The sequence below is a fragment of the Onthophagus taurus genome, chromosome 2 (genome assembly GCF_036711975.1).
Source record: "Onthophagus taurus isolate NC chromosome 2, IU_Otau_3.0, whole genome shotgun sequence".
NCBI classification, from domain to species: Eukaryota; Metazoa; Arthropoda; class Insecta; order Coleoptera; family Scarabaeidae; genus Onthophagus; species Onthophagus taurus.
In genome coordinates this window covers 22,075,084-22,097,465 of record NC_091967.1, presented here as the reverse complement: position 1 = coordinate 22,097,465, position 22,382 = coordinate 22,075,084, and the positions used below count along the sequence as shown (strand labels likewise).

General features: G+C 33.3%; 2 protein-coding genes and 1 long non-coding RNA gene across 3 annotated transcripts; 1 reads left to right on the top strand and 2 right to left on the bottom strand.

The window, feature by feature from the left end:
* Positions 1-4,209: 4,209 nt before the first annotated feature.
* Positions 4,210-11,530, bottom strand: LOC111413402 (ubiquitin specific protease 5). The gene is made up of 8 exons (XM_023044359.2): positions 11,338-11,530; positions 11,146-11,271; positions 10,909-11,091; positions 10,155-10,855; positions 5,380-5,716; positions 5,152-5,327; positions 4,522-5,099; positions 4,210-4,464 (listed from the first exon to the last, which is right to left on the bottom strand). The coding sequence occupies exons 1-8, from the start codon at positions 11,431-11,433 to the stop codon at positions 4,292-4,294; spliced, it is 2,370 nt and encodes a 789-aa protein (XP_022900127.2). The 5' UTR covers positions 11,434-11,530; the 3' UTR covers positions 4,210-4,291.
* LOC139429060 (uncharacterized) lies at positions 7,976-10,148 on the bottom strand. The gene is made up of 2 exons (XR_011639764.1): positions 8,775-10,148; positions 7,976-8,696 (listed from the first exon to the last, which is right to left on the bottom strand). It is a non-coding gene; the product is annotated as an uncharacterized lncRNA (long non-coding RNA).
* Positions 11,531-11,858: 328 nt separating the features above from the next.
* Positions 11,859-13,430, top strand: LOC111413408 (F-box protein pallbearer). The gene is made up of 2 exons (XM_023044370.2): positions 11,859-12,524; positions 12,578-13,430. The coding sequence occupies exons 1-2, from the start codon at positions 12,014-12,016 to the stop codon at positions 13,345-13,347; spliced, it is 1,281 nt and encodes a 426-aa protein (XP_022900138.2). The 5' UTR covers positions 11,859-12,013; the 3' UTR covers positions 13,348-13,430.
* Positions 13,431-22,382: the final 8,952 nt, after the last annotated feature.

The following is a 22,382-nucleotide window of genomic DNA, read 5'->3' as shown; positions in this document are numbered from 1 at the left end:
TGATCGAGCAAGTGAGGGAGTACATATACTTGGGGTACAGATTTAAAGAGAACAACAAGGAAGGCGGGAATATTAAAATGTTCGCAGCGAAAGCGAATAAGGTTATGGAGCAGGTTTGAGGATAGGGTGAGAGGATATTTGGGAAAGATGTGGGAAAAAGGAAAATAATGTTTGAGAGTTTGATAAAAAGCGTTCTGATGTATGGGGTGAAGATATTAGATGGAAGGAGCGAAGGCTCTTAGAGGATGTGCAGACCAGGTACCGGAGGTGGGTGTTGGGGTTGGCTAGAGAAACTCCGGGATATACAGTGTGTCCCCGGATTGTGTCCCCGTAAGGTATAATTGACGATAAATTTTTGAATTCAAATTCCATCTTTTGCAATTAAAGTCTGGATGTCATAAAACGAAATATAACCAAGTTTTACGTCGAATATCCTCAAAGTACCAAAGTTAACGCAAGAAGTTTGTTAATCGTTGCAGGTAAAGTGGTCTTTCTGAGCAATGTACAACAAAAATTGATTAAAATAAAATGTTTGTTATGTTAAATTATAGCGATATGCCGAATTTTATTAATTTAGCATATAAAAGAAAAAATGAGTTTTTTCTTGAAAATTTTTTTCTAATATTCTGTTTTACAATAAAAACAAATGACCTGAGTGAACTAACAATTATCATTTGATAGCTTAGCTTTAGCCTATTGTCAAATATTAATTGATCATGTTTAGATTACAATATAAAATATTTATAGTGCAGTGCTATGGATGGGGAACATTAGTTACAATGCAGTTTTAAGGCAATTTGAGGAAAAATTTGGATTTTTAGTAGATAAAAGAACAATTAAGAGAGTTGTTAAAAAATTTTCGGAAACGGGCAATGTGGAAAATAAAAGGAAGGAAAAAAAGCTATTAGATGAACATGATGCGGGGTCGATTGTTGCAGTAACAAACACAATGGATTATGGTAAGGTGTCGTGTTATAAACCAAAATTTAACCACACTATCGAATTAGGTGATGAAGCAAAACCTTTAGATTATTGTTTGTGGCTTGGGTACAAAATTTTAAAAGACAGAACTTTTTTAAAAAACATAAAAACATTGCGGCCCACATTCGACCATTTTAATTAGAAATTATTTAAATACGTTATTTCGAAAAAAATGGATTGGTAGATATGATCCACAACCATAGTCGCCAAGAAGACCGGATTTATTTATTATGGATTTTTATTATTAAGGTTATGTAAAACAAAAAGTGTACACTGAAAATTTTAATAACAATTTAGACTGTTTAAAACAAAAAAATTGAAACTATTATTAGAGAAATTCCGTTGGACCATATTAGAAAAAGTTATAAACAATGTCGGAAAAGGGCTGAATTATGTGTTAGTGTTGGTGGTGGTATCATTGAATAAGTTTTATGTTAATTTAGTTTAGATCGAAAATGTTTTGTTAATCTTATGATTTAAAAATCTGCATTTTGCTTTTATATCCTACATTAATAAAATTCGGCATATCGTTAAAAATTTAACATAACAAACATTTTATCTTAATCAACTTTTGTTGTACATTGCTCAGAAAGACCACTTTACCTGCAACAGTTAACAAACTTCTTGCGTTAAACTTTGGTACTTTGAGGACATTTGACGTAAAACTTGGTTATATTTCGTTTTATATCATCCAGACTTTAATTGCAAAAGATGGAATTTGAATTCAAAAATTTATCGTCAATTATACCTTACGGGGACACAATCCGGGGACACACTGTATAATCAGAGAAGAAATGAGGTTACATAAGGTGAGAGCGCCGGGAAGGAGACAGATGGGGCAGGTGGTGGCAGCGAGAAGACGTAGGGTGACAGGGAAAGGCTAGTTAAAGGGATAAGAATTATATAAGTTATAAGTATTGTACTTAGTATAAATTGTAACATTCTGGGAAACAATAAATTATTATTAATTAATAGAAAAGTTGCTTCCATAAAAAAAAAGAAAAATTTTGGAGGCGCAACACAACAAAACCAGAGTGATAAAGAAGAAGATAGTTCTCAAGGCAGACGTAGAAAAACCGAAATTGATCTCAAAAAATGGAAAGGTTGGTGCAGCAGCAAAACGAAATGGTAATCTCTTTAACCTTTGGAGGACCGGAACCACCACTTAAGTGGTGGTCTATGTTATCAGTACTTTGTACTTTGTTGATTTTCTTCAGGCAATATAATAATAATAGTAATCGCCTTATTCACCAATGAAATAATACAAATAATCCATATTTTGTTATAATACAACCTATCAAATAACTAAATACTTAATTATTGGAGAACCTCAAGGTGGAGTTCAGATGAGTGCTAATGACACTCCCTGTTCTTACGCTGAACCTTGCAAATTAATAAGATTAAAAAAAAAATTAAGAAAATTAAAGTAACAGTAGAAATAATGGCCTAAAACTATTACTAAAAACCTACTTAAGCCTAATTAATTCCGCAAGAAAAGAAAAAATTCCGTATCAATTCCATAACATCATAACAATTCAATTCAAAAAGGACTAATTGCAAAGGAAGTCCACGCCATAAAGTAGCTTAATTATTGCTCATTGAAGAGCAAGAAGAAAACATCACGTCTGAACGCCACTACATCCTTAGTTTTAATTTCTACCGGCAGGTTATTATATTCAAAGTAAATTCACACTGAAAATGGAGGCATAAGGGTAAAGCAACTTCAGATTACAAAAAGCAGCTCCAAAAGTACTTGAAAATATTTATGCACCTGTTATAAAATTAAATACAATTAGAGCAATTGCAGAATGTTTTTCGATCTAGAATAAGTGTACCGGAATATCGCAGTCTGTATACTGGCACCGGTTCCGAAGAATTTCGGCGCCATTCACTATAAATTAAAACCATAGTAATAAATGTAAAAGTACTCCATAAAGTAATAAATAAATCAAAAAATAATAAACAATGTACAGGGTATCAATATAAAATATGTCATAACTCATAACCATCTCAATTCTATCAGCACATCATTCAAAATAGAGAGAACTTTTCAGTATTAATACTAATGTTAAAAGAAGCACAAGTGCATTTCCTGGCGTTATACCAGGAAGATACGCGGGAATTATAAATGCCAGCTGCATTTTAATGAGAGCAGTTTTCTATGCACTTCAAGGAAACTCACATCGATATCCCAGTGCAATTCCTGGTACTTCGCGACGGTTAATAAAATATACAGACGTACGAAATCTCCTCTGGGTAAATTCAATATCCCTGCCGGACGTTACGAATATATTTATATTGTTGGTCCTCTATCACCTTCTTGTGGTTACATTTATATTTTAACAGTTATTGACCGCTTTACACGCTAGCCTGAAGCCTATCCACTTAAACAAACTTCGGCTTCTACAATTTTTAACATTCTCTTTACTAATTATTTTGCAAGATTTGATCCCCAATTTTACAATTTCTATACATCATCTTATCATCCACAAAGTAATGGGATTTTAGAAAGATTTCATAGAACTCTAAAAGCCGGCATCATTTCTGAAGGTATCAATAGTAGTTGGAAGAATCATCTTACATTAATACTATTAGGTTTCAGATCTTCTCTGAAGGAGGATTTAGGATGCTCATCTGCTGAGCTTGTTTACGAGCAGCCCCTAAGTCTACCAGGCGAATTCTTCATCACCTCTCATGATATGGTTAACGTAGATTCATTACTTATTTCGCCAAGAAAATCTTTTTCAAAATTAAAACTTACTCCAACATCCTCACATACCTCTACCAAAATTTTCGTTCATAAAAATCTGTTTGAAACAGATTACGTGTTTATTCGCCTAGAAGATATCAAGTCAACTTTAGCCCTTAGGTATGAAGGACCTTTTAAAGTGGTACAAAAGTTTCCCAAAACATTCACTATTGTAAAAAATAACTGAAGTGTCACTTTTATTTTTGTACGATGAAAAATAATATTTAAGAACTGAAATCATGTACAGCGTGTTAATTAATTATCGTATCCGACGTCATCATTGCAAGTATGCAACCAATATCACAGTATTGGTATTGCAACACGCGATTTGCGATATTGGTTGCATACTTGCAATGATGACGTCATGTACTCCAACAACTTCTTACAAAACTAAAACATTTCAACCCATTCCAGAAATATTTTGTTACTGAAACAAAAAGAAATGGGGGCGTCAAAGAATTCAATTATTTAGCTATAAGTAGATATTTTATTTATCCTTTATTAAACAGTATAAAAACAACACAAACACAGCAAAAATACAGAACTTAGTAGCAAATGATTTCAAGCTCTTTGATATAAGTACAAATAACCAAGTTCTTTCGGCGGATTCTCCGATAAAGCAACTTTCTCATCATTGAAAATCACCCATCTTCCTTCTTTCAAGATATGCACAACGTAATGCCCAACCATCGAAGAAGTTCCCATATGCGAAACAAATGCAACTAATTTATACTCTACAAAAATAAAAAAAAAATTCTTTTGTGAATGATTAATCTATTTCTAATTATTACTTGAATCTCCATCGCGATACTCCGGTTCAGAAGTTGATTCATCAACCAATTCATCTTGATGTGAAAAAATCCAATCAATCGCTCTCTCAACATTATTATCGGTAGCTCTCAAAGCTTTAATTGCTTGATCTTGAGTAAATCCCATCCCCATAATCATTGGAAGGGCTTCTGGATTCGGTTCAAAACACCCACCTGCAGCGTTTGTTTCAGTGCCTGGTGGCGTGAAAGGATCCGCAAAGTCCGAATCAGTGATATGATCCATGATCCACGCTGTGGCACTTTCTAACCCAGAATTTTGTGTATAGAAAACGGCACGTTTACATGCTTCAGGTGGAAAACCCATATCGGCCAATTGTGCTAAAACTGTTTCATCTAAAACTAAAGGAGGGGGAGATCCTACAAGTTCAGGCAAAGGTTCTTCATCTGGTTGAGGTCCAGTTGCACGTAATGATGATAAATCTAAATAATCTGGCATGTCAACGGCAACATCCAGTTTTATTGGTACCCAGTCTTCGCGAAGTGTGAATTTCTTTAAATGGATTAATAAATAATCGGGGAAAGTTGCCATACGAGTTGTTCTTAAAATTTTTCTTTTTTATTAAAGACAATATAATTGTATAAAACACTTACTTTCTTGCTGTTGTTTTTGAATTTAACGCAGTACTAAAAAACTGTTCAACAACTTCCGACTGTGTAAACAATTCCAAACAAGAAAACAATTTTATTTTAGGTCTAACCAAAGATTCCGGTTCAAATCTATTCCCCAATTTCTCAGCTTCTAATTTTTTAGCTTCATACGCCGTTACCTAAATTACAAAAAAAATCAACAATATTTTTCAGCAAAACATCTCAACTCACTTCTTCTTTATTAATAACCGCCTCTAACGGTATATTTAAAGGTAGTAAATTATCTGCTCGGTGAGAATATTTAACTTTTTTAGACGCACTACACTGAACTCTTTCTTCGATTTTATATTTAAACGCTTTACTCGGGTTGTAAGAACGCGAATTACGCTCCAACAAATTGACAATATGCAAAAAGAATTCCTGAGCGTCTTGTTGGCGTTTTGTTGAAAAATCTGAATGTCCTTTCCCTATCAACGTTTTAAACATTAAAGGAGAAATACCCAATTGTTTACCATCGGAATTTTCTTGGGAATATTTTCCAGAATGTAATCCCAAACCTAGTTTTGCCCTGAAATTAAAAGATTAATATAGAAAATTCTTATTGTTAGTCTTATTTTTAAAATAAGATTCGATGCCGATTATTAACATCGAATTAAAATCTTTATCAATTTTAACCTTTTTTTTATGATTAATCAATAATAAATATAAATAAGTTCTATCGAGCTTTTTATGATTTTGAATTGAAATTTAGACCGTTGAGCATTGTTGTTACAATGTTTATTACGTATAATGAATAAATTTTGTTGATGTTTTTTATTATAATTATGCTGAATATAAGCAATATCTTTGATTTACATGTTTTCGTTATTTGTATCATTCCATTTACTTAATACAATCAACGTGAATATTTATTTGTACGTAATATAAATCAAAAATTTTTGTATTACAAGACCATCGAAAAAGTAAGTAAAGTGAGTAAAAAGTATGCTGAGAAAAACGTATAAATTTCTTATTATGTCGCTGATGCAAACAGACATCGTACTGGTGAAGGATAATTTGATCAGAAAATCTTCTAATAAATTTCTTCCATATTCTAAAGCCAAATATATCCAGGAGTTGAATTTGACCTGTTGTCCCTGCAGGTATAGACAAATGTTTAAACTTAACATCTGATAGAGTTACATAACTCCATAATTTGAGGCAATGGCCAATCCAAGAATCCAGTAATGATTTGGGTCCGGTTATTTGGGAAACACACATTTTGTAGCCAATTTTCCATATGTGTAAAAGTTAGTTTACTAGATTTTGATGCCAGAACGAATATGTTATCTGCTGTGAACATAACACTGACTGGACCACACTTTCCATGGTTTTAACCCCTAAATCGGCCAAATCCTTCCCGAATGAAATTTCAAACACTATGATCTGAGTTATAGGTATACTCAGATCCATATATTTGGATTTGTTGTTTTGCTTCTTTAACGAAATCTTTTGCTCGATTTTTCGGTATATCAATATAATGTAGTGGCAATTTGTTATCTTTAGCGATCTTCACTGGATTAATTACAAACTCTATAATTTCTGCTAATTTTCCCCTCTTTCCTCTATATACAGGTTTAACGTGAGACAAGCGATTATCTCGAAAACGGTTCATATTACATAAAAATGAACTAAACGAAAGTTGTTCTGTGTGAAGGGGGAAACCATATGACTATAACACTGTTTTCCTTGACCTTATTTTCAAGGTTATATGAAGGTCACGACCAATTTTTTAAATGGCACTATATATTTTATTGTAGAATCTGAATCTGTGGATAAAAGTAAAGTAATTCAAAATAAAAAAAATTTACTGTGTGGTTTTGCAGGCAAAACATCTTTTGAAAAAAATTGAAACTTCTTCAGAAACAATTAACTAACATTTATAATCTAGCAAGAACAAATAAGATTTATGAATTTTTAAACATTTTCCTACCCGCTTCGATACATTGCCTTTAGTTCTTAATTCTTAGAATACTATTTAAGAATGCTTAACAAAAAAAATCATATACCTTTGGAAAGAGGTCCAAAAGGTTCTCACATTTCTCTGCCTTTGTCAATTTGATAATAGAATAACGCATAAAAAACAAGAGTTTGTGGAACTGCTTATGTCGGCATTTTCAGAATATCGCTTTCAAAGACTTAATTGGTTGAATTGTTTTAAAATGTAACAGATAAAAGTAAATTTGCATAAAAACTGCTTGGCAACAAATTCTGAATTCATTCCATCGTTTTACATTATTTTCGTGTTCGAAAATGTTTAACAAATTTCAGGAAGATTGGTCGAATAGTTCCATTTTTATCCAATATGCCAATAACAATATTCAATGAATTTATTATTTCTAAAATCGTCCTTCATTAAACAGACCAGCCACTATAAAAGCATAAATTTCGACTATTTTAAAACCGAAATGTAGGTGCTATGAGGTCACAATCACCAAACCGTCAAGTTGAAGCATTCTGAGTGTAACCTTCCAAACACGTGACCAGCAAATTATCTCGAAATAGATATTTTTAAATTGTATATCATGTTTTTGTATATCTAGATGAAGTGGTAGAGGATGCTTTACTAAATCAATTCAGATTCACATCAATTCTCAGCTCATAGCGGTCAGTACCGATGATTTCGTTATTCGTCTGTATAGTATATCATGTGATAATAAGTGGCCATTGAAAGCTTTTTTCAAATTCTTTGTACTGTTGCTATAAGTCAAGGTTTGTATATAAGAGGTTGTCTAGGTTTATACGCAAGCATACTGCGCATTACGTCATTGGCGGAAAATAATTCAAATTTTTAAAATAAAGTAATTGAATTACTTTAATATATTTAGTATGGTATATAATAAACTGCGGTAGTAAAACAAATTCATTTATCATAAAATAATTCAGGGAAACTAAAGTAGTAATTGATTTATGTTATACTAGAGAAGACAACTTTCACTATACATGACCTTGAGGTTGCGCGCGCAATTCGCCGCCACTTACGTCACGAAACACTTCCGCTCTTGTCTTTCTCCCACAAACTAAAATCAAAGTATTGCATGAACCTAGACAACCTCTTATATACAAACCTTGGTTATAAGAACTTATAAGTAACATTATGCCATATAAAGATTAAAAACCGCGTTTTTTTCCAAAACCTTCACCAGACAATTAGATTTATTCTTGGCCTTTCTTGCCTTTCATTGTCTTGTTTTTGTTCTTCAATTACCTTTTTGCTGTACAATTCAAATCTGATTTGGCCGTAAGGTGTTCAATAATATTATTGCATGCATTTTCACTCAATCCATAAAACTGCAAAATAAATTTAATCCCTGTCTCCCATGGCCCAGTAGACACATAATGAAAACAATTCTATGATTTACTTCAGAGCTAGTGTTGATTAGCGGTCCTCAATTTACATCTCGTCAACCACAGCGACAAAGCAAAAAGGAGTTTAAACCCAAGACCTCCTGATACATCTTTTTCAAATTGCACAGCGTCTTTACATTCTCGACAAATAACGATGTTAGCTAACGTATTGAACACAGTAAAAAATTCTATCAAACAATATGCGTGCTCGTATTACATACGATATGGTTACTACTTACTGTGAATAATTTTTTGCACTTGCAAAATATTCTGCAATTCCTTCTTCTTCTTTGATAAATTGATTACCTTGAAAACAGCGTCTAGACGCTTTAGTACTTTTTGAATACAGAGACATTTTGAATAATGAGTGTTATAGCTAAACTCCATCTTGGTGTTTTGAAGTGTTGGAATATACACAAATTGGCAAAATACCTGATTTTTTTGGAGGGATTGAACATAATAACAAAACATATTTACAATGTCAAGCAAAAAACTTTCATAACCATATTGCCTAAAATACTCTAGGAATATTTTGAGGGAAACCCTTTTTTAAACAATTCAGTATCACATTCTGAAGATGTTTGAGAACCGTTTTATGAAAAAAAGGTTTTGATTTTTTTGAAGGTTATAAATGTATTTCCCCCATTAATGCTACTCATAGGGTGATTTTTAAATAATTCCAAAGGTATTCACCCTATGACAAGTGTGAATAAAACATTTCATCAAGTCGTATTAAAATAGGCATGTGCCAAAAATAAATATTAGTTTGATTTTCCCCAATTTTGATAAAACCTTTTATTTTCAAAATATAAGCGAAAACGTACTTTTTCGCTAACTTCAACCTCTAAAACTTACCCCTGACTTTTACCGCACGTATAAAAAAACCTAAAATTTATTTTGGTTCATTCTGACTGTAACAAATTTCATCGAAATCTGTGAGATACGTTGCGAGACATCTCTTGTATATAAAGCTCAGATCACTTGCAAAAACTAACCAGGTTTTAGAAACATCAGGGTGTTTAATTTTTGATCTTAAAGTAGCGCAAGCAACCTTAGCTTACTTAAGCCTAATTACACAATAATGCATAAACATTAATCATTAATTTTTTTTTTCTGATATTGTAATGCATTAATCATTACATAATAATTAATGCATCACAATATCAGGCCTTATTTAACTGCTAAAGGGTTAAGGCCAGGTCGTTTATGACCCAGGCACTACATCAATACAAAAACTAAGGAGTTTTCAAGGATATCAAGTTTTTTAGTTTTTGTATTGATGATGTGGCCATTTTCTCCTATTTTTGATACTTTAGATTTTAGGTGATGTTTGGACCACATGAATTAAATATTAGTGTATTCAGTGTATAGTGATCATCAAAGCTAATAGGCACACAACAAGCGCAATAGAGCACAAATTTTTCTATAAATAAAATTCTTTAACATTTTGCTACATCTTCAGATGTATCTCCAGCTCTTCACTTTATAAACAAGTAAGCCCTATGCAATTTATGCAAAATTAAGGCTAACATTATGTACATATCATAATGCACATAATAATAAATACCCAGATACATTCATTAAAAACATATACCCCCACCTGTTTTAGAATAACTTACATTTGAACATTAAAATCATTTGGTGGATCATCAGAATTTTCAAAAATAATTGGAGCATTATTAACAAATCTTTGAATAAAATCAGGAATTGTAAATAACATTTGCATCACACTGTTTAAGTAACATGAATTCCCTAAATTGATCATCCCAGTATAACCAGATCCAAAAACTGGTCGTAAAGTCCCTCCACTTTCTTCCAAAGCTAACCACTCAGCCTTTTGATTTAGCTCTAATTCAAGCTCAGCCATAGATTTCTCAGTTTTCTCCATATTAGCAATATTAATCCCCCAATGTGCTAAATGGTCCCCTAATTTTGGGTCTTCAACCAAATCATCTTCCGTGTAACTGAAAATATCTGCTTTATTTTCCTTTGTAATTGTTCCTAATTTAACAGCCAATGGATATTTGGTTTCCTGATAATGTTCAACAGCGTGATTATTCCCACCAGAGCCATCGAAAAATTTTCTACCGCAAAGTATTGTACCATCAGTAAGATTTAACCATAAATTTTCTGTTTTGTCACATTTTTCACATTTCCAACCTGAGGGAGGAATCTTTTTTCCATTCTCTAATTGAACTAAGCTATTAGCATGTTTTGTAACTATACGAGCTTCACCATCCCATGTTCCTGTGGTTGCTTCTAATTCATCTAAAGTTGCTGCAGATTGTAACTCTAAGATTGTAGTTACAGAAACGATAACCTAAATTAATAAATAATATTTCAATAAAAAATAATGGTGGATTAAGAGATTACCTCTTTTGGCAGATTATTATTTGGCCACGGAATTGTAACAAATCCTGGTAAAACAACGATGTTATAGAAATTCTCGATTTCATATTTTTTCTTGCTCGTTTCCGGGTTGAATCCACCTTCAACGCCAATCGCTAATCGAGTTATTTTCTTTTCTGGACCATCACCCTGTGGAGATGATGGAATCTATAAAATATCAATAATAATCACCGTCTACGTCTTAAGTCTCACTTAAATTACCTCTCGTTTTTCCGAACGCATATGTAAAAAAACTGCATTTCCTGTTTTCTTGAAATAACCTTCAACGTAATCTTTTCCAAACCCTAAAAAGCTGGTAAGGCTCACGTATAACCCCGTTGGAGATTCCTACCATTATAAATCAACAAATTAAAAAAAAATGTAGAATCATCACATAACCTCAACAAAACTTACCGGTGTATCAAAACTAAACACACACTCGTCTTTGTAGACTTTATTATTCTTGTTCGGTATTCGAATCCTTGCTAAATGCGGAATTAATGCTTCCATTGCAAAATGAATAGCAATAAAATATTTATAGGATATTTATAAACTGCTCTAATATTTAACCGTAAAAGAACTGTCATTTAGTTGCATTTGTTGAGTTGAGTTGGTGAAAACAGAGTTGCCAACTTTATTACTTTATGTTTTTATTTATTACAAAATTGTTTAATTTTCCATTTGCTTAATTATTTATAATATACCTAGATTTCGATCATAACATTTCGTGTTTTAATTTAAATTATATTAATTTAGACTTAATTTATTTGATTTTTATTTGCATATAATTGTGTACATAACAATAAAAAGATTGTTTTAAATTATTTAATACTAATATATACTTTTGTGAGTTAGCAGTTTTAGTTTGAATCAATTTAAATAATATTTAAAACTAAAGTTTGTTTAAATTTTAATAATAATGTAAAGCTATCTTCAGATGAATCAATAATTATTTTGACAGCTATTTGATGGCTGTGTTTTAATTATTTAAATAAGTTGACGTTCTTTGTATACCAAATCGAGTTTTAAAGAGTATTGTAAAAAAACTACTGTTTTAACGTTTATTACACGGCCCAAATTCGCCAAGAAAATGAGTATTGGTACATACATCTTATATCTTCCAGATGTAGCCCTGGAGAAAATTTTTTCATTTTTAACTTACAATGAAATTGCTAAAACCAGGGAAGTTTGTAAACAATTCAATCATGTTTGTGGAAACTTGCTATCACGCGGTTTTATACAAGTGGAGAAACGCCACTCGACTATCTATAAACGTATGAAAACTATGTTGCCACGAAGAGAGTCAGAACGTCGATCTCATCCTTTAGCACGACATTGCGATATATTATCAGCGGTTGAAACGCGTATTAGCATGTTAAACATGACTTTTTCGAGATATATAGAAGCTGGGTTGTGTTGTTTTTACCCAGGGAAAGTTATTGATGAAATTGTAAACGTTTTAAACACCATCGAATTACTACTTCCACCTCCACGTACTCACGAATTATTGCAAGAGTTAAGAGACATTAGTAGTATGGCTATGGAACATTTTGAAGAGTTCATTTTACCAAATTTAAAAGCCCACATGGAACATACTTCCGGTAATGTTCATAATTCGTTTCTTATAACATTTTTAATAAAAATTACCTTACAGTTTCATTATTACCAACTCAACAGATAAAAAATAATAAATACGTATTTGTAAAATTCTCTTTAGCCAATGATGTAAGAAAAATTAAAAAGCAAAATAAAATTTATCGAGAACAAATAACTCAAATGACTAATCAAATCGATAAATTAACCAAACGGGAGAAAAGTATTTTCTCAAAGTTGAAGGAGCATTCTACAAAGCTTCGTGACCACGAACGTAAATATAATGGGCAATCTCAAAAGATTTCGGAACAAGAAGCTATAATTGTTGATCTACGCAAACATATTGATGAATGGGAACAAAAATTTAACGATTTTGCTGCTGAAATGAGAGCACGTGATGAATTTAATGATAAACCCAAAGAAATATCGCCAATAATTGGCAATACCAATATTAGTTTGGGTCAAAACATTAAACCAAGAATCGCTCAAGTCCTTGGGAAATCTTTTTCCAGTGAACTTGAAAGGAAACGGAAATATTCGTTAAATTCTGATCTTGCGCCAATAAAATTTGCTAGAAGTGATAATAATAAAGAAGAAAATTGTACTAAAAATGTTAAATTATTTGGTGAAACTTTAAAAAAAGAATCAGCAAATATAAATTTAACAAATGAAAACCAACAGTTGAATCAAATTCAAGAAAATATGAGTTTAATAAAACGTAATGAAACTTTCTTTAGTAGTTTATTAGAATCGATTATTAAAAATCCAATAACTTCTATTAAAAGTAGAAAACGGAAGATGTCTGAAGATATTAATATAAACGATGTATAATTTGTTGTATTTTGTTCAATTCTCAAAACACTTAAGATAGTTTTAAGATTAATGATAATACATGTTGTTTAATCTTTAAGAATCCTACTATAATCTTACAAAATTAATCTGATAGATATATCCAACTGTTAACCAATAGGAGTATTTACAACAGATATAACCATAACAATTCCTTTGGTTAGCTTAACCCACAGATGGTAGTAATGGTCAAATATAGTTTTTTTTTTTTCAAAATAACCACAAATTGTAATAAACTGTAATGTAACATGTTTAAGATGGTATGAATTATTGTCTAAACTAATGATTTAGAAATAAATAATAATTGTGTATTTAAAATTAAAATCATTTCTTTAATATTTTTGGTAATCCATGTTGCGAGTCATAAATGTAAATAAAATAACTTCTTTCACGCTAAAAAAAATAATATATTCAGTACCGGTTTCGGCTAATATGCCATCATCAGCTGAATCTACAATGATATTAAATTAAATGACAAGAAAATATCTTAAAATAAATGATAATAGGTAGTGGGGCGTATCGAACAAGCACTTGATTCGAAAGAGTCCATTCTGGGAACTTTCCTTGACATAGAGGGAGCGTTTGACAAAACCACCTTTAGTAGCATTAACCTGGCACTGGAATCTCGAAGAGTGCCATCGGTCATCGCGGGCTGGATTAAAACAATGCTAGCAAGCAGAGTTGTTCAGGCTAAAGCGAAAGGACACACAGTACAGAGAGCTGTGACAATTTTCTTTGTTACAGAATGCAGCAGGCGCTTAAACTCGTTGAACGATGGTATGAAGAACATACCCTCTCTGTCAATCCTGACAGATCCAAGACAGAGACCGTTCTATTCACTAAAGAGAAGAAACTGGGCCACTTAAGGCCATCACACATTAGTTGCAAAACCAAAAAAGCAACGATTGTACTGACCCAGTGCCGAAGGGCTATTGGGAATACTTGGGGATTAAATCCGAAAGTTACAATGTGGATCTACACTTCTGTGATAAGACCCATGGTAGCTCACGGAGCCATAGTTTGGTGTTCAGCACTAAAACATGTATATGTAGCTTTATATATATTGCTGCATCAATTGCAACGACTCGCCTGCCTGCTAATCACAGGCGCTATGAGATCTACATCTACGATTGCAATGGAGACTATGCTAAACGTGCTGCCCCTAGATATTTTTATCAGGGAGGTGGCCGTGATGGCATTGCTTCGGTTGCGATCACTAAATGAAAAACAGGTTGTTAAAATGGCAATAGTCCGGAGCAAGATCTGGAGTGAGGCTGTTAGTAAACAACCCCTCCTTAAAGCTCGCACAGACTACATTACACCTACTTTCTTAAGCAAGCCACACTTTGGCATTGAAACGATACCCCAGAGCAACTCAAGCTCGGGCAAAACGCCGACCATCTACACTGATGGATCAAAGAAGGCTGGAGGTTCCGGAGCGGGAATTTTCTCGCACGATCTCCAGCTGCACCTTTCCACTTCGTTAGGATCGTATTGCTCAAGCCGAATTAATTGCTATAAACATAGCAGCCGATGCGATTATCGACTCCAAAAAAGTCGGCAGAAATCTGTACTGATAGCAGACAGGCTATGCTGGCGGTTGGCAGGCATCACACTGCATCATCGTTGGTGAAGTCCTGTCGGCAATCACTCGAAGAGGCAAACGTATACAACAACGTCACGATAAAATGGCGAAAAGGACACATCGGAATTAAAGGACATGATCATGCGGACAGGTTGGCGAAACGGGCGGCTAACAAGTCACCGATCTTCCTTGAACCGTTTGTACCACTAGCTGTTAATACAGCATCAAAACTGATAAACTCCATCTCCCACCGAGCTTTTTGCGACAGATGGGATGGGACAACAGTAGGTGCCTTTGCTAAGAAAACTCTGCTCTACCCTGACTGGAAGACATCTACTCAGTTTCTGGGAAAATCGAAAAGTGACTTGAGGCTTTACACCCACTTCCTGACCGGACACTACAGGTTACGTAAGCACATGTTTTACATGAAGCTGGCGAATACACCCCTCTGTAGAGAGTGTGAAATGGAAGACGAGACGGTAAGTCATATTGTTTGCGACTGTCCAAACCTCGCGTACTTAAGGGAATCTATTTTCGGAGTACCATGGCTCCAAATTTCGGATATAAGGAACATACCTTTCTGTTCTATATTAACGTTCATGAAAAGATTGGGCTGGTTTTCTGACCCTTGAATGAACAGTAAATTGTGGGGACGTACAAAGGGTCCGCTGGGGCCTAAGTGCTGTGAGTAACTCACCCCCACGTGAAACTACATACATACAAATGATAATACAACTTACTGCCAAAGATAAAATAGGTTGCAAACATGGCTACCGAAACGTCAAACCTTTTCTTAAAATACGCATGGCAAAACCCGAAAATTGCTAGTGTTAGTTCAATTCGCTCCGGCCGTGTAAGCCTTCGTACTTATATTATTAACCTTTATGGGGAGGATATCAACAAACAAATCAAGGATTTGGATAACTCACGAATTAGACAACGCAAGCTGTTGAGCAGTTTGGCCTTTCTACGAAGATGCAGAGCGAAGTAACGCCAACCTTCTTGAAGGTGAAGCACCACATCGACTCCGCTCCAGCACGTACGATCTTGATTAGGACAGAACAAGCACTACTACGAAAAAGAATCCAAAAAGACATTCAATGATCTACAAGAAATAAGTGAGAGGTTACGACTCCACCTCTCATTTTCAAATTGTATGTCGGGAGAAGACTGGGATAAAGTGGACAAACTAACAATGGAGAAAGCTGATCGTGAATTTCATCAAGAAGTTTGAATCCCTGGAACGCCGGATAGAAAAGAAGAAAAGTAATAGTTTACCAGTAGAAACAATCGTCATCAACAGATCGAGTGTCCCACTAACAAAACACGAAACCACTGTGCTCGCAAAAAGATTGAAAAAAAAGAAAAGTCTGGTCCCAAAAGAGGAAATCATCAGTGAAGTGGAAGCGGCTGTTCGAGGGATGCCCGCACGAGAGTACTTCAGTCAGCAAAACCACCGAAATCCAACATGATTGGTGAAAAGAAGGCACTCCGATCTATTAAAGAAAAGTCAGAAATTGTCGTCTTACCAGCAGATAAGGGGAACGTCACCGTTGTTATGGACAAGAAAGAATATGTTGTATATTCTGTTGATGGATGAAATGATGAACCTACTTGGCCCAGCCACCTACAGGAAGGTAAAGAAGGACGCACAGACAAAATCGTAAGGAAAATGAAGGACCTGATAAAATCCACAGGAATTCCAGCAGAAAGGTTTGTTTGTGCAGGTTCCGCACAGTGGGACAGCTGGTGATTCTAGCGCGACAAAATTGAAAAAATGCAATACCCATAAACTATAAAATTAATACTATCAATTATCGAAAGCTTAGTGGATAAGAATAGTTTTAATTTGTATAGTAATTACATTATACAGAGTGATTCACATAAGAACCGACACAGAGCAGGGACATGTAGAGGACAATAAATTAAGATAATTTAATATCTTATCTCTATACTAAGTTGTACCCCTGAGGAGTAATAGGCCTTCAAAGTTGGGTCTTAAATTCTTAAACATTCAATATCTTCGTAATACATTAAGCTGGAAAAACCAAATTTGGTATACGTTATGAGTGTATCGAGGGTATTAATTGGTGGCAAGTTGAGACCAATTGAGGCATTTCAAAGGGTTGATTAAGCGTGATGGTCTTCTAAATTTTGACAGATTTTTATAACCTTTTGGTGAATTTAATACATTATTACCTCATTTCATGTGGAATTTAATTCTAAAACTTTTTTTACTCTTATTATTTTTAAAATACATTGTCGTTTTCATAAAAAACTCAAATAACTAAAGACACGTATTTCGTTTATGCTACTTAAAATCATCGAAAATTCAGTAGTCGGTTGTGAAATTGTATTAAGATTGTCAACCAAAGTTAATTGTAAAAATAAATTAAACGAAAAACTGTCAAAATATCATGGCCTAATAAATGGCAAACTCCCTTTTCTGGTGAGCTAATAAAATATGGGGCGTACCATTTAAAATTTTCGACTTTCTTGCCATTGAATGACGTTACTCTTTGTATACTTTTATATCATTTTCAGTAAACAGAGGCTGCGGTAATTTGCGGTCAATTACAATATCTTCAAAAGTTTTAACTTCCAACGCCGACGTTCTAAATATAGTAGGTACGTGCGTAAATTTGATAATGTGCGATAATTTTATAATGTAATTAGTTACGTTAATGAAATTTGGTATATAGATATGGGATTATAATAGCAGATCCGTTTCAACATTTATTCCAAACCCATCAACCGGAAGTGGTACTTTATCTGAAACTAAAAGATTATCAACCAAAGTTAATTGTAAAAATAAATTAAACGAAAAACTGTCGAAATATCATGGCCCAATAAATGGCAAACTCCCTTTCTGGTGAGCTAATAAAATGGGGCGTACCATTTAAAATTTACGACTTTCTTGCCATTGAATACGGAAAAAAGGTAATTCACTTTTTGACCATCTCCTGTATAAGATATTGTGATACAGTAAATGACAATCTAATTAACAGCATTTGAAGAATAATCGTGCCAATTTAGAGCTTTTTTGAATGAACGTTTGCTGAGATATGGAGTTTTAAAGGGCATGGTGAAAATTGCCAAGAAAAACTTAAAATCAAAATAACTCGAAAACGAATAACGCTAGGTACCAATTTACATTTATCAAAGTCAACTTATTTTTTCGCATATAATTAAAAGGTGCAATAAAAACTATAGCATTCCATTTAAAATAACGAAGTTGTGGTCTACTTCCGGGGGACCGGAAGTGGCCACCATCTTGAAAATACTTTAGATCGAAAGATCGATATGAACCTCCTATATAAACTAAATTTCAGAAACGTGGATACAATGGAGCAGAAATGAAACGGGTGTTGCTGACTTTCGGAATAGACCCGTGAGGGGTCTATTGTGGGTCTCATATTGTATTTAATATACACATTTAATCTTACTAGTCAATTAAAATTTTGCAAAAGTCATATATATGCAGATGATATGCACGTTTATTATACCTTTGATAGGGGCAATGTTCGGAACGCAGAAGTATGTATCAATGCTGATCTTGATAGACTGCTTGGTTATGTTAAGAGGCATTGTCTTACTATTAATTCTACCAAGTCGTATGTTGTTGTTTTTGGTCCGGATGTGGTGAAGGATTTCATTTTAGATTCAAGTCTTAGATTCAGGAGACATGTTAGTGGACTTCTACAGCGTGCATATTCTGCTATCAAGACCTTATATAGTAGTAGAGATATCTTGATCCCGAAATTAATAATTCATTTTTGTGAGGCGCTTGTACTCTCCTTATTTAATTTTGGAGACGCTCTTTACTACTCCTGTATTGATAGTACGTATAGGGATAGGATTCAGAGAGTGCAAAATGCTTGCCTGCTTATTTACGGCTTTAAAAAGTGTGACAGGATTTCTCATACCTTGTCTTGGGCAGGTTGGCTTAATATGTACATTTGTGTAGGTCCATGTTTCGGAAGTGGAATATAAAAATTAATACCATATAATTAAGAAAAAACTCTTTGCTTCCGGTCATATTTATTTAATTTAAATGACAGGACTAGTTTCGAACTATGTTCATCATCAGGTGTCTTCTATAAAAGCGATACAAAACATATTAAAATACATAAGTAATAATAAAACTAAAGTACAAGGATTAGAGTATAAAAACTTACATCGTAATAAACAAAATAAGTGCAGGACACGTTAAAACGCTCAGAGCGAAATTGATATAATAAAATAAAAATCAAAAAATATATATATTAGATATATACAGTGTGACCCGTTTGAAAGCGGAACACCCTCGTAAAATTTGTATTTATTATCCGATTTCGATAATTTTTTTTTTTAATTGTAGAGCGTAAAAAACTGTACCTTAGGACAAAGAGTGATATTTTTCTTAAAAAAACCAAGGCCTACTATTTCACTTTTTAGGTGCTAAAAATGAAGAAATCATATTAGGAATTTTTTTACAAAAAATCTGAGTACACCACTGCATTAAGCACCTTTTAAAATGAGCATATACCAAATTTCATCAAAAATACAATCAAAATACAAATTAACACCGTTACAGATAATTGAAAAATGCAATATTTTATGAATTTATTTGATCAGATGGAGTAAACCATGACAAAAAAGGAAATAAAATACAGCCAATAATACAAAAACTATTTACATTTGTAACCATGAAAATAAAAAAATAGTTATCTAGTAAACCATGGAAATAAAAAAAAAAGAATTGAATTCTATGAAAGTGATTTAAAGCATTACTTCTGTCAGTTTTGTGCTTATAAAAATTTTATAAAAAGTGTGCAATTTAGTGGTGTAATTATGGAACGACTAAGTGTTAGATTTTCATAACAACCCTCATTCGAGTTTGAGAACGGCTGCCATAGATTTAAATATTCCAAGAGAATGTATTAGAAGGTGCCTTACAAAAAAAATTAAACCCTATAAACCAAAATTTCTACACACTCTTGAACCAAGAGACGAAGAGAGAAGACTAGAATTCTGTTTATGGACTCAAGGTGAATACTTGGAAAACAGAAACTTTTTAAGGAAAATTTTGTTTAGCGATGAGGCCACGTTTACAACAAATGGCGTGGTGTCATCGCAAAATTCAAGGTATTGATGCACAGAAAATCCAGAGTGGATCATCAACGCAAGGCGACAGTATTCGCATAAAATAAATGTGTGGTGCGGAATACTTGACAACAGAATTATTGGTCCATTTTTCTTTGAGGGCAATTTAAATTCAACAAAATTTTTGTATTTCTTAAGAAATGAGGTTTCGAATGCGCTAAACAATTTACCACCTCTTTTATGTGCGAATATAAAATTTCAATTAGATGGGTCTCCCGTGCATAACGCAGTAGTGGTAAAGCGTTGGTTAAATGAAAATTTTGAAAATCAATGGATAGGAAGAAATAGTCATCTTATTGAATGGCCGCCAAGATCTCCTGATTTGACACCACTCGACTTTTTTCTTTGGGGAATCCTTAAACAGAAAGTTTACAGTTCAAGGACACAGTCGCTAGATGAACTGCGTGCTACAATAGTTCAGGCATGTGCAGACATTACCCCAGAGCAACTGAGGAATGTAACAATGAATGCACGAAAAAGGTACAATAAATGTATCGAACTTAACGGTGGATTGGTGGAAGCAACAGACATTTAACTAGTTTTTATTTTCTATTAATACCTTAAATGTTGTTTTTTCTTCAATTTTTTGAATTTCTGTTAAATATTGTTAAATAGTTTTGTATTATTCTCTGTATTTTATTTCCTTTTTTGTCATGGTTTACTCCATCTGATCAAATAAATTCATAAAATATTGTATTTTTCAATTATCTGTAACGGTGTTGATTTGTAATCATTTTTGATGAGATTTGGTATATGCCCATTTCAAAAGGCGCTTAATGCAGTGGTGTACTCAGATTTTTTGTAAAAAATTTCCTAATATGATTTCTTCATTTTTAGCACCTAAAAAGTGAAATAGTAGGCCTTGTTTTTTTTAAGAAAATATCACTCTTTGTCCCAAGATACAGTTTTTTACGCTCTACAATTAAAAAAAAAAAAATTATCGAAATCGGATAATAAATACAAATTTTACGAGGGTGTTCCGCTTTCAAACGGGTCACACTGTACAGGGTGTCCCAATTTCGATGTCCGCATAGACCATCTCCGAAACTAAAAGAGATAGAAAAAAAGTAGCTTACATGTCATGATCTCGTTTTTCGAGAAAATGCTAATGCCGAAAACTCCGAACAGCTATCGTCTTTTGTTTTCGCCCTATCGGCAAAAACTGAAAATTTTGCAAAAACGACAATCGCGAATATCTCACTTATTATCAAAGATGGAGTATTATAAATAAAACATTATATGGGCAATTTTTTACGAAGAATTCAGTGGCGTAGGTAGAATTTTTTTCCCATCTTTTATTTTCAAGATTTTAGACGTAACTTTATTTTTTTAAATGGAAACCATAGTTGGCTATGACTTAAAATAATTTGTTATTTTCTTCTGATAACAAATATATATAGTTTGTGGGGTATATTTCTTATAGTTATTGAATAATTAACAAAAATTCATTTTGTTCCATCTAAATCTAATGTATGTATTTAAAAGTTAATGTTGCTATGGTGATAACTAAGGCACGGAACTTTTGTGACAAAAGAATACGATTTCCCCCCTCCACTTGTTCTCAGTGGCTTCCTAGAAAACTAGCCAATGAGAACAAGTGGAGGGGGGAAATCGTATCGTTTTTTTACAAAAGTTTCGTGCCCTAGTGATAACCATACATACTATGATGGAATATAATGTATCAATTTTTTTTGTTCTTTCTAAAACTATTGTATGTATTTAAAACTTAATGTTGTTATGGTGATAACCATACCATGAGGGAAAGTATTGTTTCCAATTATTGTCAAAGTTAGTAGCAAGGAGTTTGTAGTAGTATTTAAAAATTCACTAACAACTCTGGCATTATGTGCTGGTGCTCCGTCATATTGAAAATATATCATTTGAGACATATTTAGTGCCAAATTGTCGACCAAAGGCTCAAGTGCTGCCTTAATATATTGAGGTATTTCTCTGAGTTTAAGTTTTTATGGTAAATACTATATGGCAAAATTCTATGATCTAAAAGGGCACACCATACATTGAACCCCAAGCTTCTTTGAACACTCAGAGACTTCTTCGGTCCAGATAACATTTTGAACAAACAGCAGACTATTTAATTTTTCTAAATATCATCTACAAAATTCTAATCTTCGATTGACATCTCCGGCACGTAAATAAGGACTTAGCCCCGCTTTGTATGGTTTATACTTATTTTTCTTTCATATTCGGGAGCAACGGCTTTTGGGTCAGACGTCTTGTTGCAATTTCTCTTGCAGGTCATTTTGGTATGTTTTTGTATGTGGTTTGG

What these genes read in the sequence shown, in the direction of transcription:
- LOC111413402 (XM_023044359.2), bottom strand. Translation starts at nt 11,433, where the DNA reads ATGGAAGCATTAATTCCGCATTTAGCAAGGATTCGAATACCGAACAAG. An exon ending in TGCGTTCGGAAAAACGAGAG is followed by an intron (nt 11,092 to 11,145) that starts GTAATTTAAGTG and finishes GATATTTTATAG; the next exon opens with ATTCCATCATCTCCACAGGG. An exon ending in AATGATTTTAATGTTCAAAT is followed by an intron (nt 5,717 to 10,154) that starts GTAAGTTATTCT and finishes TTTTAATTTCAG; the next exon opens with GGCAAAACTAGGTTTGGGAT.
- LOC111413408 (XM_023044370.2), top strand. Translation starts at nt 12,014, where the DNA reads ATGAGTATTGGTACATACATCTTATATCTTCCAGATGTAGCCCTGGAG. An exon ending in CCACATGGAACATACTTCCG is followed by an intron (nt 12,525 to 12,577) that starts GTAATGTTCATA and finishes ATTACCTTACAG; the next exon opens with TTTCATTATTACCAACTCAA.